At 51.2% G+C, this 16439-nt stretch overlaps 2 protein-coding genes across 7 annotated transcripts in view; both read left to right on the top strand.

Annotated features, from left to right (window-relative positions):
- Positions 1 to 1202: 1202 nt before the first annotated feature.
- On the top strand, positions 1203 to 12655 carry LOC134346418 (zinc finger and BTB domain-containing protein 12-like). Its single transcript, XM_063047788.1, has 3 exons — positions 1203 to 1209; positions 1805 to 2045; positions 3348 to 12655. Exons 1-3 carry the CDS (start codon positions 1203 to 1205, stop codon positions 4495 to 4497), a joined length of 1398 nt encoding a protein of 465 aa, XP_062903858.1. The 3' UTR covers positions 4498 to 12655.
- A 496-nt stretch (positions 12656 to 13151) lies between these two features.
- LOC134346511 (zinc finger and BTB domain-containing protein 12-like) overlaps positions 13152 to 16439 on the top strand; it is a 37207-nt gene continuing 33919 nt past the window's right edge. For 2 of the 6 annotated variants that reach the window (XM_063047907.1, XM_063047905.1), the window contains exon 1: positions 13155 to 13821. The gene's annotated coding sequence lies outside the window, so the exon portion shown is untranslated. Of the gene's footprint in view, positions 13822 to 16439 lie in introns of all 6 variants that reach the window. The other 4 variants (XM_063047903.1, XM_063047910.1, XM_063047904.1 and 1 more) reach the window with 4 other exon arrangements.

Here is a 16439-nt window from a genome sequence, read left to right as displayed (position 1 = left end):
AACAGCAGCAAAGCATCCATCTCCCCCTCCCATTTCAGCACCCACTGTCCTGCAGGCAGCAGCAAAGCACCCAAAGAGAGTCTGTGATTTGCAGTCAACAGAAACTAGTTGTTCATAGTCATAGTCATACTTTGTTGATCCCGGGGGAAATTGGTTTTCATTACAGTTGCACCATAAATAATAAATAGTAATAAAACCACAAATAATTAAATAGTAATATGTAAATTATGCCAAGAAATAAGTCCAGGACCAGCTTATTGGCTCAGGGTGTCTGACCCTCCAAGGGAGGAGTTGTAAAGTTTGATGGCCACAGGCAGGAATGACTTCCTATGACGCTCTGTGCTGCATCTCGGTGGGATGAGTCTCTGGCTGAATGTACTCCTGTGCCCACCCAGTACATTATGTAGTGGATGGGAGACATTGTCCAAGATGGCATGCAACTTGGACAGCATCCTCTTTTCAGACACCACCGTCAGAGAGTCCAGTCCTCGACATGCCAGTCTCCCTCTCCCTAACAAGGGACAGAGAGATACAGTATCACCCATTTCACAGCAAGAGACTGACAGTCCCTGTTACAGTCTGCTGGTCGCTTTGTTAAAAATTCGTGAATTGAACTCAGAAGTCCGATGCTTTGAGCTGTGACAGTGTGGTGCTAACCTTTATGCTACCGGAATAAAATAATAGAAAATACATTTATGTCTTTGTGCAAAAAAATGAGATCCAAAAATAATGAGGGCGTGTTCATGGGAACGTCGTCCATTGAGAAATCAGGTGGCAGAGGGGAAGGAGCTGTTCCTCAAACACTGAGTGTGTGTCTTCAGGCTCCTGCACCTCCTTCTTGATGGAGGCAATGAGAAGGGGGCGCTTTATTCTGCATTCTGTGATTGTTTCACCTTGTAATCAGTTGTGGAAGAATTCAAAGTTCATTTATTATATGTACTACACACAACCGTGAGATTCAGCTCCCTGCATAGGCAGCCCGCAGAACAAAAAACAAAACAGAGCCCATTAAAAATACAAGACCGCCATGCGAGGGGGGATAAAAAAAAACACATTGCGATAACAATGAAAGAAAGCAAACAGCGTTCAGATCTGAAGTTCTGGAATGGGAGTCCCCAGCGTGGAAGCCGGACGCAGCCGACCCGGGACCTGATGAGTTGCAGGCCTGTAACGGAGCCGGCGACCACGGGCTCAAATCCGACATGATCCGTAACGACGCAAACAACAGGAATTCTGCAGATGCTGGAAATTCAAGCAACACACATCAAAGTTGCTGGTGAACGCAGCAGGCCAGGCAGCATCCCCAGGAAGAGGTGCAGTCGACGTTTCAGGCCGAGACCCTTCGTCAGGACTAACTGAAGGAAGAGTTAGTCCTGACGAAGGGTCTCGGCCTGAAACGTCGACTGTACCTCTTCCTACAGATGCTGCCTGGCCTGCTGCGTTCACCAGCAACTTTGATGTGCGTTGCTTGATCCGTAAGGAGCTCGTAGGTCCTTCTTGTGACCGTGTGGGTTTCCTCCGGGCGCTCCGCTTTCCTCCCACGTTCCAAAGACGTATGGGTGAATTGTAGACGCTGGTGAACTGCAGGCATCCTGTGTAGAAGCGTGGCGACACCTGCCCAGCACATCCTCGCTGATTTAATTTGACACAAACGATGCATTTCACTGTATATTTCGGTGTACCAGTTGCGGATAAAGCCCATCTTTAACCTTTACTCCCTCAATGCATCTTGCAATAAATTAGTCTGCAATGCATGGTATGCAAGAGAAGGTTTTCAATGTACCTCGGCACATGTGAAAAATAGTGAAGCCAATTCCGCCGAGTATCGCTGGAAACGGGCAACCTCCGGCTTTGCAGCGAAGGGATCTGTCGTCAGAGTGGGCGGTGCGAACGCCTTGTTTCGGGGAACTCCGGAACGGCAGCTGGTCGACCCGCTCGGCGCTGCATCCGGGAGTCGCGCCTCTCGGGTTTTGCTCGGCCACCCGCCGCTCGCCGCCTCACAAGAGTCCCGACGCCGCCACTCGGAGCCGCGGATCCGCCGTCCGGTGAGTGTCCGCGGCGGACGGGGGAAGTCCGGGGAACCGGAGCCGGACACCGCGACGCTTGTCCCCACTGCCTCTCGTCCGGATAGTCTTTTCGGGCTGCCTCTCGGCAAACGCGACCCTTAAAGGGGCAGCGACCTGACTGACGCGAAGGGAGCGGAGGGGGGAAGAGGCTTGGGCGCCTGCGCCTTTAATAGCTGGAGTCTTAAAGGGGCAGCGCCCCTGTTTCTCTGGTGAAAAAGTTTTTTGCCTTTTATTCTGTCCGGACAGAACAAGTAGTAACAGAACCGTTATTTTCCATTGAGGGAGGACGAGCTAAAACAGGAAGAGGCCCTTTGAGTCGCGCCCCCTCCCTCCCCCCGATTTACCCACTGCCTAATCACGGGACAATGCACAATGACCAGTGAATCTATCAGCCAGTGCGTCTTTGGGATGTGGGAGGAAACCGCAGCACCCGGAGGAAACCCCCGCGGTCACAGCGAGAACGTACAGACTCCTTACAGGCAGTGGCAGGAATTGGGTATTCGTGTATTTGCAGAGTTGTCTTCTGCACACTGGTTGTTTGTCCATCCTGTAGGGCAGGGGTCCCCAACCTTCTTTGCACCGCGGACCGGTTTAATATTGTTGATATTCTTGCGGACCGGCTGACGGGGGGGCGGGGGGTATTCAAGTAGGATTGCCAACTTTCTCACTCCCAAATAAGGGACAAAAGTAGCAGTCAAATACGGGACACTTGTGTTTACCCCGAGAAAGACTACCATGACCATGAAGCCTTGCGCGGACACCTGTTTGTGCCTGTGTGTACGTGCCGATTTTTTTCCCTACAAATCAGTTTTGGCTTAATCTTCCCGATTCTGTTAAGTGAAACTGCACTGTACGTACATTATTTCTACTTTATATAGGCTGTGTATTTATCATATCATTCCTGCTTTTACTATATGTTAGTGTTATTTTAGATTTTATGTGTTATTTGGTATGATTTGGTAGGTTATTTCAAGATCAACAGTGCGTGATAGGGAATGAGGAAAGGTGCGGCTGACTCATATCATTTCCTTGCGGCCCGGTGGTTGGGGACTGCTGTTGCAGGGTGTGGTCTTTCATTGATTCTATTGTGTTTCTTGAATTTATTGTGAAGGCCAACAGGAAAATGAATCTCAGGGTTGTAGATGGTGACCTACTTGTAGCTGGGTAATAAATTTACTCTGAACTCTGAAGTAGTCTTAAAGGGACAATGCCCCGTGCAAAGACTCGGTAGATGGGGAGAAAGGCTGTACCTTTAATTCCGGTCCCTCTTTCCCTCGGCAGGACGATGGCCAGCGGGAAGCTGCTGCGTTTCCAATTCCCCGAGCACGAAGGCGAGACCTTGCAGCGGATGAACCAGCTGCGGATGGAGGAATGGTTTTGCGACGTGACCATCGTGGTGGGCGGCCTGCGTTTCCCGGGGCACCGGGTGGTGCTGGCGGCCTGCTCTCCGTTCCTGCGGGACCGCTTCCACATGGACCCGTCGCGGGAGGTGCAGGTGTGCCCCATGGCCGGTGCCGAGGTGGTGCTGCGGCTCCTGCTCTCCTGCTACACCGGCTCGCTGGAGTTCCCGTTCCGTGACATCGTGGACTACCTGGCAGCCGCCAGTTGCCTACAGATGGAGCACGTGGTGGAGAAGTGCCGCCAGTCGCTCTCGCCCTGCGTGGCCTCGGTGCTGACCGAGGAGGGTGACGGCCGCCCCGCCACCCCGCAGATCGCCTCCTCCTCCTCCGGCCGGGCGCCAGACGCGTGGCCGGGGCCTGAGGGCGGCGTGAAGCAGGAGAACGGGAGGCAGGGGTGTGCCCAGGCACCTCTGGCCGCTCCCTCGGAACCCGAGCCCCGCATCCACTCCACGATGGGGCCGGCCGGGGCCGGAGGGGCCGGGGGAGGAGGAGGAGGAGGAGGGATGCAGGAGGATGAGTCGTCCGCCGGCCCCACTGATGACCTCCCGGAGGAGGACTACGGGAGCCCGGCCAGCGAGGGGCCGCAGCAGGGCGCTGAGAAGCCGGCGGTGCAGCAGCCACCCAGCCCTGAGGGCCCTGGGGCCGAGCCGGCCTCCTGCTCCGAGTGCGGGGCCGCCTTCGAGCAGCGGGAGCACCTGGCCGCCCACATGGTCAAGCACCGGCTCTACTTGTGCCTCCTGTGCGACAAGGTCTTCCGGAAGAACGCCCGGCTGGCGCAGCACATCAACGTGCACACCGGCTTCAAGCCGCACTGCTGCACCGTCTGCGGCCGCACCTTCACGCAGAAACGCTCGCTGAAGGACCACATGAACTTGCACAATGGCGACGCGCCCCACTGCTGCAGCTACTGCGACATGCGTTTCACCCACTACAATACGCTGCGCGTCCACCTGCGCGACCAGCACGGCAAGACCACCACCGGCAACTCCAGCGGCAGCCGGCTGGCCGAGATCAAGGTGGTGGTGCCCTAGGGCGGGCGGGTGAGCGAGGCCTCGGGGCAGTCAGTCAGTCTCGCTCGCCCAGACACCGCCACGGACAATCGTCGTACGTGCTCCCCACCCCCGGGAGTTCACCCAGAGTTTCCCCTGGCACTCCCCGCCGGCTTTCTAGATGCCCTCCCTCCTGAATGAGATCATGGGCCATAGACACAGAACAATACCAGACAGGAACAGGCCCTTCAGCGCACAGTCGTGTGCCAAACTAAACTAATCCCTTCTGCCTACACAGTGTCCATATCCCTCCATTCCCCTCACATTCATGTGCCTATCTACACGTCTCTAATGGATCTGCCTCTCCCACCACCCCAGGCACCCACCACTCTCTGTGTAAAATACAACACTTGCCCTTCACATCTCCTTTCAAGTTACCCCCACTCACCTTAAAAGTGGGGTCTGACCAGGCTTCTGTATAGCTGTGACATTACCTTTCGGCTTATGAACTCAATCCCACGATTGATGAAGGCCAATGCACCGTATGCCTTCTTAACCACAGAGTCAACCTGCATAGCAGCTTTGAGTGTCCTATGGACTAGGACCCCAAGATCCCTCTGATCCTCCACACTGCCAAGGGTCTTACCATTAATACTATATTCTGCCATCATATTTGACCTACCAAAATGAATCACCTCACACTTATCGGGGTTGAAATCCATCTGCCACTTCTCAGCCCAGTTTTGCATTCTATCAATATCCTGTTGTAACCTCTGACAGCCCCTCCACACTATCCACAATACCCTCAACCTTTGTGTCATCAGCAAATTTACTAACCCATCCCTCATCGAGGTAATTTATGAAAATCACGAAGAGAAGGGGTCCCAGAACAGATCCCTGAGGCATACCGCTGGTCACCGACCTCCATGCAGAATATGACCCGTCCACAACCACTCTTTGCCTTCTGTGGGCAAGCCAGTTCTGGATCCACAAAGCAATGTCTCCTTGGATCCCATGCCTCCTCATTTTCTGAATAAGCCTGGCATGGGGTACCTTATCAAATGCCTTGCTGAAATCCATATACACTACAGCTACTGCTCTTCCTTCATCAATGTGTTTAGTCACATCCTCAAAAAATTCAATCGGGCTTGTAAGGCACGACCTGCCTTTAACAAAGCTATGCTGACTATTCCAAATCATATTATACCTCACTAAATGTTCATAAATCCTGCCTCTCAGGATCTTCTCCATCAACTTAGCAACCACTGAAGTAAGACTCACTGGTCTATAATTTCCTGGGCTATCTCTACTCCCTTTCTTGAATATGGGAATGACATCTGCAACCCTCCAATCCTCCGGAACCTCTCCCGTCCCCATTGATAATCCAAGGATCATTGCCAGAGTCTCAGCAATCTCCCCCCTCACCTCCCACAGTAGCCTGCGTTATATCTCGTCCGGTCCTGGTGACTTATCCAACTTGATGCTTTCCAAAAGCTCCAGCACATCCTCTTTCTTTATGTCTATATGCTCAAGTTTTTCAAGTCATCCCTACAATCACGAAGATCATTTTCCGTAGTGAATACTAAAGCAAAGTACCTCCATTATCTCCTCCGGTTCCATGCACACTTTTCCACTGTCAAACCTGATTGGTCCTATTCTCTCACATCTTATCCTCTTGCTCTTCACATACTTGTCGAATGCCTTGGGGTTTTCCTTAATCCTATCAGCCAAGGCCTTCTCATGGCCCCTTCTGGCTCTCCTTCCTGCTAGCTTTATAATTTTCTAGATCTCTGTCATTACCTAGTTTTTTGAACCTTTTGTAAGCTTTTCTTCTTGACTAGATGTACAACAGCCTTTGTACACCACGGTTCCTGTACCCTACCATCCTTTCCCTGTCTCATTGGAATGTACCATGCAGAACTCCACACAAATATCCCCTGACCGTTTGCCACATTTCTGCTGTACATTTCCCTGAGGATATCGGTTCCCAATTTATGCTTCCAGGTTCCTGCCTGATAAGTTCATATTTCCCCTTACTCCAGTTAAACACTTTCCTAACTGGTCTGTTCCTATCCCTCTCCAATGCTATGGTAAAGGAGATAGAATTATGATCACTATCTCCAAAATGTTCTCCCACTGAGAGACCTGACACCTGACCAGGTTCATTTCCCAATACCAGATCAAGTACAGCCTCTCCTCTTATCTACATATTGTGTCTGGAAACCTTCCTGAACACACCTAACAAACTACACCCCATCTAAACCCCTTGCTCTATATCAGTAGGGGAAATCTCCCACCACGACAACCGTATTATTATTGCATCTTTCCAGAATCTGTCTCCCTATCTGCTCCTCGATGTCCCTGTTACTATTGGGTGGTCTATAAAAAACACCCAGTAGAGTTATTGACCCCTTCCTGTTCCTAACTTCCACCAACGGAGACTCCGTAGACAATCCCTCCATGACTTCCTCCTGTTCTGCAGTCGTTACACTATCTCTGATCAGCAGTGCCACACCTTCACCTCTTTTGCCTCCCTCCCTGTCCTTTCTGAAACATCTAAAGCCTGGCACTTGAAGTAACCATTCCTGCCCCTGCACCGTCCAAGTCTCTGTAATGGCCACAACATCATAGCTCCAAGTGCTGATCCACACTCTAAGCTCTTCTGCTTTGTTCACAATACTCCTCGCATTAAAATAGACACATCTCAACTCATCAGTCTGAGCACGTCCCTTCTCTATCACCTGCCTATCCTCCCTTTCACACTGTTTCCAAGCTTTCTCTGTTTGTGAGCCAACCTCCCTTTCCTCCATGGACGTATCTAAAAAACTTCGCCCCATCTAAACCCCTCACTCTGGGGAGATGCCAATCAATATTTGGGAAATTAAAATCTCCCACCAAAGCAACCCTGTTATTATTACACCTTTCCAGAATCTGCCTCCCAATCTGCTCCTCGATGGCCTGTTACTATTAGGTGGTCTGTAAAAAACACCCAGTGAGTTATTGACCCCCTGCTGTTCCTAACCTGCACCCACGGAGACCCCGTAGACAATCCCTCCATGGCGTCCACCTTTTTTGCAGCTGTTACACTATCTCTGATCACCAGTGCCATGCCCCCCACCTCTTTTGCCTCCCTCCCTGTCTTTCTGAAATTAAAGCCTGGCACACTAAGTAGCCATTCCTGCCCCTGAGCCATCCAAGTCTCTGTAATGGCCACATTATCATAGCTCTAAGTACTGATCCACGCTTTAAGCTCATCCGCTTTGTTCATGATATTTCTTGCATTAAAATAGACACATCTCAAACCCTCGGTCTGAGCAAGTCCCTTCTCTATCACCTGCCTATCCTCCCTCCCACATTGTCTACAAGCATTCTCGATTTGTGAGCCAACCGCCTCTTCAGTTCGGTTCCCACCCCCCAGTGATTCTAGTTTAGATTCTCCCCAATAGCCTTAGCAAACCTCCCTGCCAGGATATTGGTCCCCCTCGGATTCAAGTGCAACCCATTCTTTTTGTACAGGTCATTCCTGACCTAAATGAGGTCCCAATGATCCAGAAATCTGAATCCCTACCCCCTACTCTAATCCCTCAGCCACGCATTTATCCTCCACCTCACTCGATTCCTATACTCACTGTTGCGTGGCACAGGCAGTAATCCCGAGATTACTACCTTTTCAGGAGCCTATGTCGTTGGTACCAATATGTACCACAACCTCTGACTGTTCTCCTTCCCACTTCAGGATGTCGTGGACCCGATCAGAAACATCCCGGACCCTGGCACCTGGGAGGTAAACTACCATCTGCGTTTCTTTCCTGCGTCCACAGAATCGCCTGTCTGCCCCTCTAACTATAGAGTCCCCTATCACTGCTGACATCCTCTTCTTTTTCCTACCCTTCGAAGCCACAGGGCCAGACTCTGTGCCAGAGGCACGGCCACTGTTGCTTCCCCCCAAAAGTACTCAAACAGGAGTACTTATTGTTAAGGAGGACAGTCACAGGGGTACTCTCTAGTATCTGACTCTTGCTCTTCCCTCTCCTGACTGTTACCCATTTAACTGTCTCCCGAGGCCCCGGTGTGACTACTTGCCTATAGCTCCTCTCTATCACCTCCTCACTCTCCCTGACCAGACAAAGGTCTTCGAGGTGCATCTCCATGCCCCTAACCCGGTCCCTCAGAAGCTGCAGCTCGACACATCTATCCCTATCCTTCACAAGTAACTTGCCTCGCCTTGACCCGTTATTGCCGAAGCCCTGTTGAGCCAAAGCCCTCCTACTCTGTCGCAAGTGTCTTCTTTTTAAGCTCTTCCCGCTGGTCTAACTCTCTCCCATCCACGGGCCTTCGGCAGTCACTCCTCGATTAAATCAAATCTCACCTGTAAGGCCGTGAGTACTCTGCTCTCTCCGTGCCGTGTCTGATCACATGCTGCCCGCCACTTTGCCTTGTTTACCGTGGATTTGACGTGACCCTTTAGGTCCATGGTAAACTAAATAGCCTCTTCAATCCCCTGTAAATTGTTGAACTTCCCACCCAGTGCTGATCTAATCCCCATTGGAAAACTCCTGAGTGGTTCTGACTCCACCCCGAATTCCCTGTGAATTATTCAACTTCCCAACCAGTGCAGATCCAATTCCCTGTCTGGTTCTGTCTCCACCCACACAGACAGTGAGTCCCAGACCATCCCCACTCTATGGGTAGAAATTTTTCCCCTCACACTCTACCCCTCCCCCAAATTATCCTTCACCCTTCTCTGTAAATCTGCACCCCTGGTCTGTGAACCAGGGCGAATGGCAACAACTTCTCTGATCTCCTCCACCCAGTCTCCTTCTCACTTCTCCCTCCAAGGGCAACAACCCTGGCTTCTCACTTCTCCGCCCCTCTCTGGTACTCCTGCCCCGCACTGTCTCCAGGACCCCCACCTCCCCTCCTGGTTTTGGATTTCTCGACAGGGATCAATGCACTCCCTCCTGCCTCACCTGGTCGAATTGACCTTTGCTGTGCCTGTTCTGTGAAGTGCATGGCCTGCAACTCTTTCAATTCTTCACTTTCCTGCTGCATGTCTGTTAGTACGTCAATGAACCAGATTTCTTGCCAGATCCACAGCTGGCTTCCTCCTGCCGGCACCTGGTTCCACCCCTGACAAGTTTACGTCACACACACCTCGTGTAACCCGCCATCACATCTCGTTATATTACTTTGTTGTTCAAAAACAGTTGCTGTGTTGTCTTCCCCTACCCCTTTCAGACGAGACCAGACTTAACCAAATAAAATGACGTTTTTCTAAAACTCTGTGCTCCGTTCGATCTCGTCCATGGAATCCCACAGATGGCAGAAAGCCGAAATAAAGGGGTAAATATTGGAGAGTCCGAGAGGCCAAGAGGTATCTGTTGAGTCAACATTACAGGTCAATGAAAGGAGTAACGTTAAAGTGGCCACTCACCTCCGTTCGGAGCCCGAAACAGTCCTTCCAGGTGAGGCAACACTTAACCTGCAAATCTGCTGGGGTTGTCTATTGTTTCCAGTGCTCCTGATGTGGCCCGCTGCACATTCCAGAGACCCATCATAGAGTACCTCCGCTCCATCCGCCAGAGCAGAATCTACCGGTGGCCCAACATTTTAATTCCAATTCCCATTTCAATTCCGACATGTCAGTTCCTGGCCTCCTCTTGTGCCACGATGAAGCCACTCTCAGGGTGGGGAAGCAATACTTTACGCTCCATCTGGGTAGCCTCCGGCCTGATGACGTGACTATCGATTTCTCCTGCCGATAACAAAAACTTCCCTCCCCCTCCCCTCTTCTTCCATGTCGTACTGCCCCGTCTTCTGCATCGACTGACGGCACCAATGCAACACCCATGGTCAACCCCAACCAATGAATGAATGGATGGCCTCCTAATAAACTAGACAGAATTCAAAGGAGGACTTTGCCTGGACTCGGGGGCCTGAGTTCCAAGGACAGTCTGTGTAGACTAGGACTTTATTCGCTGGAATATATGAGATTGAGGGGTGACCTGATAGAGATTTTGAGGGGGCATAGGCAGGGTGAAAGCACATAGTCTTTTTTCCCCAGGAGGGGTGCAAAACAAGAGGACACAGGTTTAAGGTCAGAGATCCACAAGGGACGTCAGGGACAGCTTCTTCACACAAAGATTACAGAATGTTTGGAATGAGCTGCCCGAAACAGTGGTTCAGATGGGCACACGAGCAACATTTCAAAGCCACCTGGACAAATCATGGAATCATGGAGAGATGTTCAGACGGCTAGGGGCCAAACGTGGGCTGGTGGGACTTGCTCACTGGACAACATAGTTGGAGTGGATGAGTTGGGTTGAATGGCTTGTTTCTGTCAGCAGCAGAGAGATCCGGCTTTGGAGATGATAGTGCAGTAACACACACACTAAATGCTGGAGGACCTCAAGGTTCTTCATCAGGACTGGAAAGGAAAGGGACAGAAGTCAGAATGAGAAGGAAGGGGAGGGTGATTGATGAAACCAGGTGAGCAGGAAGATGGGTACTTGGGGAGGGGATGATGTAAGAAGATGGGAGGAGGAAGGAGGAAAGGGTGAAGGGCTGAAGGAGGAGGAATCTGATAGAAGAGAAAGAGTAGACCACGGGAGAAAGGGGGAGGAGGAGGGGAAACAGGGAAGTGATGGGTAGGTGAGGAGAAGGGGTGAGAGGGAGTCAGAATGGGGAATGGAAAAAGAAAGAAAGAGGGAAGGGAGAGAAATCACAGGAAGTTAAAGAAATTGATAATCAGGTTGGAGTCACCCAGACGTAATATGAGGTTGTGCTCCTCCAACCTAATGGAGGCCAGGGACTGACGTGTCGGAATACGAATGGGAAGTGGAATTGAGTTGGGTGGCCACTGAGATTCCGCCGATTGTGGCGGAGAACGTGAAGGTGCTTGACAAAAGCGGCCCCTCAATCGACACTGGGTTTCACGATGTGCCGGAGGCCGCGCTTGAAGAACCGGATACAGTAGATGACACTGACCGACTCGCAGGTGAGGTGTTGCCTCACTCTGAATGGAGGTGAGGGAGGAAGTAAATGGGCAGGTTTCAGAGCTAAGTTCCAGGAGGGAGGTAGAGTTAAAGGAGTCACGTAGAGACATCTCCACAGAGAGCAGAGGTGGTTGGGGCGGGGAAGATGTGCTTATTGACAGGATTTGTTGTGAGGTCAAGAGTTGTGGACAATGATTCCTGGAGACAGAGGCTCATGGGATGGTCGATGGGAACAAGGGAACTCCTATCCCTATTAAGGTGGTGGGAAGATGGGGCTTGTTCAGGGAATGGAGGAAATGAGGGTGGGGGGCAGCATCAATAGTGGAAGAGGGGAAAGACTGTTCTTTGAAGGAGGAGGACATCTCCAATGTCCTGGAGAAGAAAGTTGTGTCCTGGGAACAGATGTGGTGGAGACGGAGGAACTGAGAATAGGGAATAGCATGTTTTACAAGTGACAGGGTGAGAAGCAGTAGCAAAGCAGCAGTGCGAGTCAGCAGATTTGTCAGAGGTATCAGTGGACAGTCTCCAGAGAAGGAGGCAGAGAGAGGGGTCAGAGATGGACAAAGTAAATTTGAGGGAAGGGTGGAAGTTGCAGGAAGTTAGCACCCTTCAATCATCGGGCAGGAGGTCTAGTAGCCTCAGGTCCCACAACTCCAGGTTCAGGACAACCATCAATCACCTGAACCACTGTGGACAACTTTACAACCTAGAAACTGACGCTCAAGGACTCGTTACAACTTATGCTCGCTGCACAATTTGTCTTTTTCCACACCGGTTGCTGTCAGTCTTTGTTAATGTGTAGTTTTCCCTTGCATTTTACTTTGTTTAATATTTTAAAATATGCCTACAGGAAAATGGATTTCAGGGTAGTATATTGTGACATATGTGTACATTGATAATAAATTTACTTTGAATTTGATTAAATTGACGGGCTCAGCGTGGGAGCAGGACAGAGCATCAAGGCAGCCGTCAAGTTCACGTTCAAGTTAATTTTCATCGTCATTGTGTGCCGTGTCGTATGATGTGGCAAAGCACAAATGACACACAGCACATATAGAAACAGTACCACAAATCAGGCAGTAGAAGATGGAATGCGCGCACAGACAAAGCGTAAACAACCGGCTGCCCCAGTGACGAGACCTCGATGGTGGCTGCGTATTCATTAATCTCAAGGCCTGAGGAGGGAAATTACCAAGTCTGGTAGTCCGTAACACATAGGAGCAGATCCAGTTTGCTCTGACATTCCATCGTGGCTGATTTATTATCCCTCTCGACCACATTGTCCTGCCTTCTCCCCGTGACCTTTGACGCCCTGATTAATCAAGAACTGATCAACCTCCACTTTAAATACTGTACACCCACTGACTTGGCCTCCACAGCCGTCTGTAGCAATAAGCTCCGAAGATTCACCACCCTCTGGTTGAAGAAATTTCCCCTCATCTCTGTTCTGAGTGAATGTCCCTCTATTCTGAGGCTGTGACCTCTGGCCCCAGATATGAGAGATCCACTCCATCTCGGCCTCTCAATATTCGGTAGGTTTCAATGTGATTCCCCCCTTCCCCCTACCATTCTTTCAAACTCCAGCGAGTACGGACCTCCTCATGTTAACCCTTCCGTTCCTGGGATCATTCCCGTGCACCTCCTCTGCACCCTCTCCGATGTCAGCACATGCTTTCTCAGATAAGGGGGCCTCAAAATAAGACGCCACCAGTGTCCTCAGCATTACACCCTCGTTTTTATATTCTAGTGCTCTCAAAATGAATGCTAACATTGCTTTGCCTTCCCCCAGTTTCCCATTGCAGGATGGCGATGTGTTGCGGGCAGCTTATAAAACTTATACCTATACTTCTGACAACACACATCAAAGTTGCTGGTGAACGCAGCAGGCCAGGCAGCATCTATAGGAAGAGGCGCAGTCGACGTTTCAGGCCGAGACCCTTCGTCAGGAGGAACTTTGATGTGTGTTGCTTGAATTTCCAGCATCTGCAGAATTCCTGTTGTTTACCTATACTTCTGAACTACTTTCAGTGCAATTTCCATTTAACTAACCTACTTTTGTTTTTTTCTATTTTATATTGCAGAGTTTGTTGTCGTTTGCACGCTGGTTGTTTGTCCTTTGTTGTATGTGATCTTTCATCGTTTCTATTGTGTTTTTTTTGAATTTCTGCGAATAAAATGAATCACGGGGTTGTAAATTTACTTTTGACTTTTGATCCACGATCCGGTTCTCCAGCCTTCAGCAACTCCGGGGCTGCGATGGTCGGCCCGCCCTCCAGCTCCTTCGGCGGTCGGGAGTTGTTGCGTTGCTTTTCGCTCGGCCACCCACCGCCGCCGCCGCCGCCGCCGCTCTGATCCGCGGATCCGCCGCCCGGTGAGTGTCCGAGGGTCCCCGGGAGAGGAGCTGAGGGGAGGGGAGAGGGACGCCGCCGCTGCTGCCGCCGATTACCCGCCCGTCCTTCCCTCTTGTCGTTAGGCCCGCGGCCCTGCTCCTCTTCTCTCACCTCCCCGGCAGTCCCGAGGCCTCCGGCTCCCCGCTCCCCGCTCCATGGAACTCGATCTCTTTCCCTCTCGCCTGTCAGTGAGGTGATTGCCCGATCCCCACCCATAGGTGCTCCCGACCCTCTATCTTCACCCAAGTGGCTGTTCGACCCCCCCCAGCCCATAGGCGCCCTCCACCCTCTCTCGTCTCTGGGCACTCGACCCCCTACCCACCACCCAGAGGTGCTCTCGATCCGACCACACCGCCTAGTTTCAGAGACACCCAAAGGTGCTCTCGAGTCTCTCCCCTCTCTTGTCCGTCGGAGCCGTGGGTGCCCGAGACCCCCACCCTGAAGGTGCTCCCGATCTCTCCAACCCCCACCTAGACACTAGTGAACAGTTAGAGCTTTACCCCCTCCCATAGATGTTCCCTCCCCCCTCGCCCACCCAGGGGGGGCTCCTGTCTTTCCCCCCCTAGTTACCAGTGAGCAGTGGGTGGCTGACCCCACCCCCCACTTCCACCCAGAGCTGCTCCCAATATTAACACACACACACACACACCCACTCGCCAGTGTGGGGTAGCCACCCCCTCATCATCACCCAGAGGTAGCCACAAGCCTTTCACCCAAACAGTGAGCGGTGGGCGCACAGGCCCCATGGAGCAGGGGTGCCCACCCCCCACTCCCAGGGGTGCTCTCACATCCAGCCACCCTATCCGCTCACGGGCTGCTCCCCCTTACCGTGTCACCAGGGACGCTCTGAAATTTCTCCAGATGTATTGTGGTGACCATTCTGACTGGCTGCATCATGGTCTGGTATTGGGGAGAGGGGCACTGCATAGGATGGAAATAAACTGCAGAAAGTTATAAACTTAGTCAGCTCCATCCTAGAAATCAGCATCGAGAACATCCTCAAAGGCAGTTCCTTAGAAAGGCAGCACCCGTCATGCAGGACCCCATCACCCAGTACATGCCTGTCCTCATTGCTACCATCGAGGAAGAGGTACAGGAGCTTGAAGGCACACACTCAGTGATTCAGGAACAGCTTCTTCCCCTCTGCCATCCGATCTCTCAATGGACATTGAACCCACAAACACTGCCTCAGTACATCTCTCTTTAGGCATTACTACATATTTAATTGCGCAAACACGAGGAAATCTGCAGATGCTGGAAATTCAGGCAACACACATAAAATGCTGGTGGAACGCAGCAGGCCAGGCAGCATCTATAGGAAGAGGTACAGTCGACGTTTCAGGCCGAGACCCTTCGTCAGGACTAACTGAAAGAAGAGTTAGTAAGAGATTTGAGAGGGGGGAAGGAGGAGATCTGAAATCCCATCTCCTCCTCCCCCTCCCACTTTCAAATCTCGTACTAGCTCTTTCGGTTAGTCCTGACGAAGGGTCTTGGCCCAAAACGTCAACTGTACCTCTTCCTAGAGATGCTGCCTGGCCTGCTGCGTTCACCAGCATTTTGTGTGTGTGTGTTGCTACATATTTAATTGAACTTTTTTAATATAAATATTTCTCACTGTAATTTATGTTTTTTAAAATTTATGTATTGTAATGTACTGTTGCTGCAAAACATCTTTCACAACAGTGGTATCAAACCTGATTCCTGTCCCACTCCCAGCCACCAGAGCACAACAGGTGACCCACACCCAAAGGTGGTACCGTCTGCCCTCCACTCCACCCACGCAGAGGCAGTGGGTTCCTATGCCCAAGGTTCACATATAAAACACTGAGATTAATTTTCTTGAAGGCATTAACAGTAAATGCAAATGGAAAATAATTTTAATAATAAATGAGCAATAAATATTAGGAAAATCAGGAGAAAAATCCTTGAAAGTGAGTCAATGAGCTGTGGGAGCATTTCAGTGGTGGTGTAAATGAAGTTCCCCTCTCTGGTTCAGGACCCTGTTGGTTGAGGGGTAATAACTGTTCCTGAACCTGGTGGTGTGGGTCCTGGGGCTCCTGTACCTCCTGCCTGATGGCAGCAGTGAGACGAGAGCCTGGTCTGGGTGGTGGGGATCTCTAATGATGGATGCTGCTTTCCCACGACAGCATTCCATGTAGATGTGCTCTATGGTGGGGAGGGCTTCACCCGTGATGGACTGGGCTGTGTCCTCTACTTGTTGGATTTTCTGTTTAAGGACAGTGGTGTTCCCATAGCAGGCCATGATGCAGCCAGTCAGCATACTATTCACCGTCTTATCATCTGTGGCTTCTCTTGCACACGGGTGCCCGTCTCTCCCACCCACCCATGGTTAACCCCTAGATGGGTCTAGGCCCTGTATAAAAGGACCCTATCCCGAGAACCGTCCGAACACCCAGCCCCAGGGTGAAGGCCTGGCCCGGTTCTTGGTTGGTGCTGGTGTGGGGGAAGATGGAGTATCTGTCCTGTTTTTGACTTTGTCGAACCGATCGCCTGTAATCTAAGCACCTCTCGTATGCTCCCTGCCATCACCTGCCTGCCCACCCAATTACAGTGGATTCCATTTAATTGGGACACACAG

Source organism: Mobula hypostoma, chromosome 5, assembly GCF_963921235.1.
Source record: "Mobula hypostoma chromosome 5, sMobHyp1.1, whole genome shotgun sequence".
NCBI classification, from domain to species: Eukaryota; Metazoa; Chordata; class Chondrichthyes; order Myliobatiformes; family Myliobatidae; genus Mobula; species Mobula hypostoma.
The sequence above is the reverse complement of the archived record's forward strand: the minus strand, read 5'-3'. Positions and strand labels throughout refer to the sequence as shown.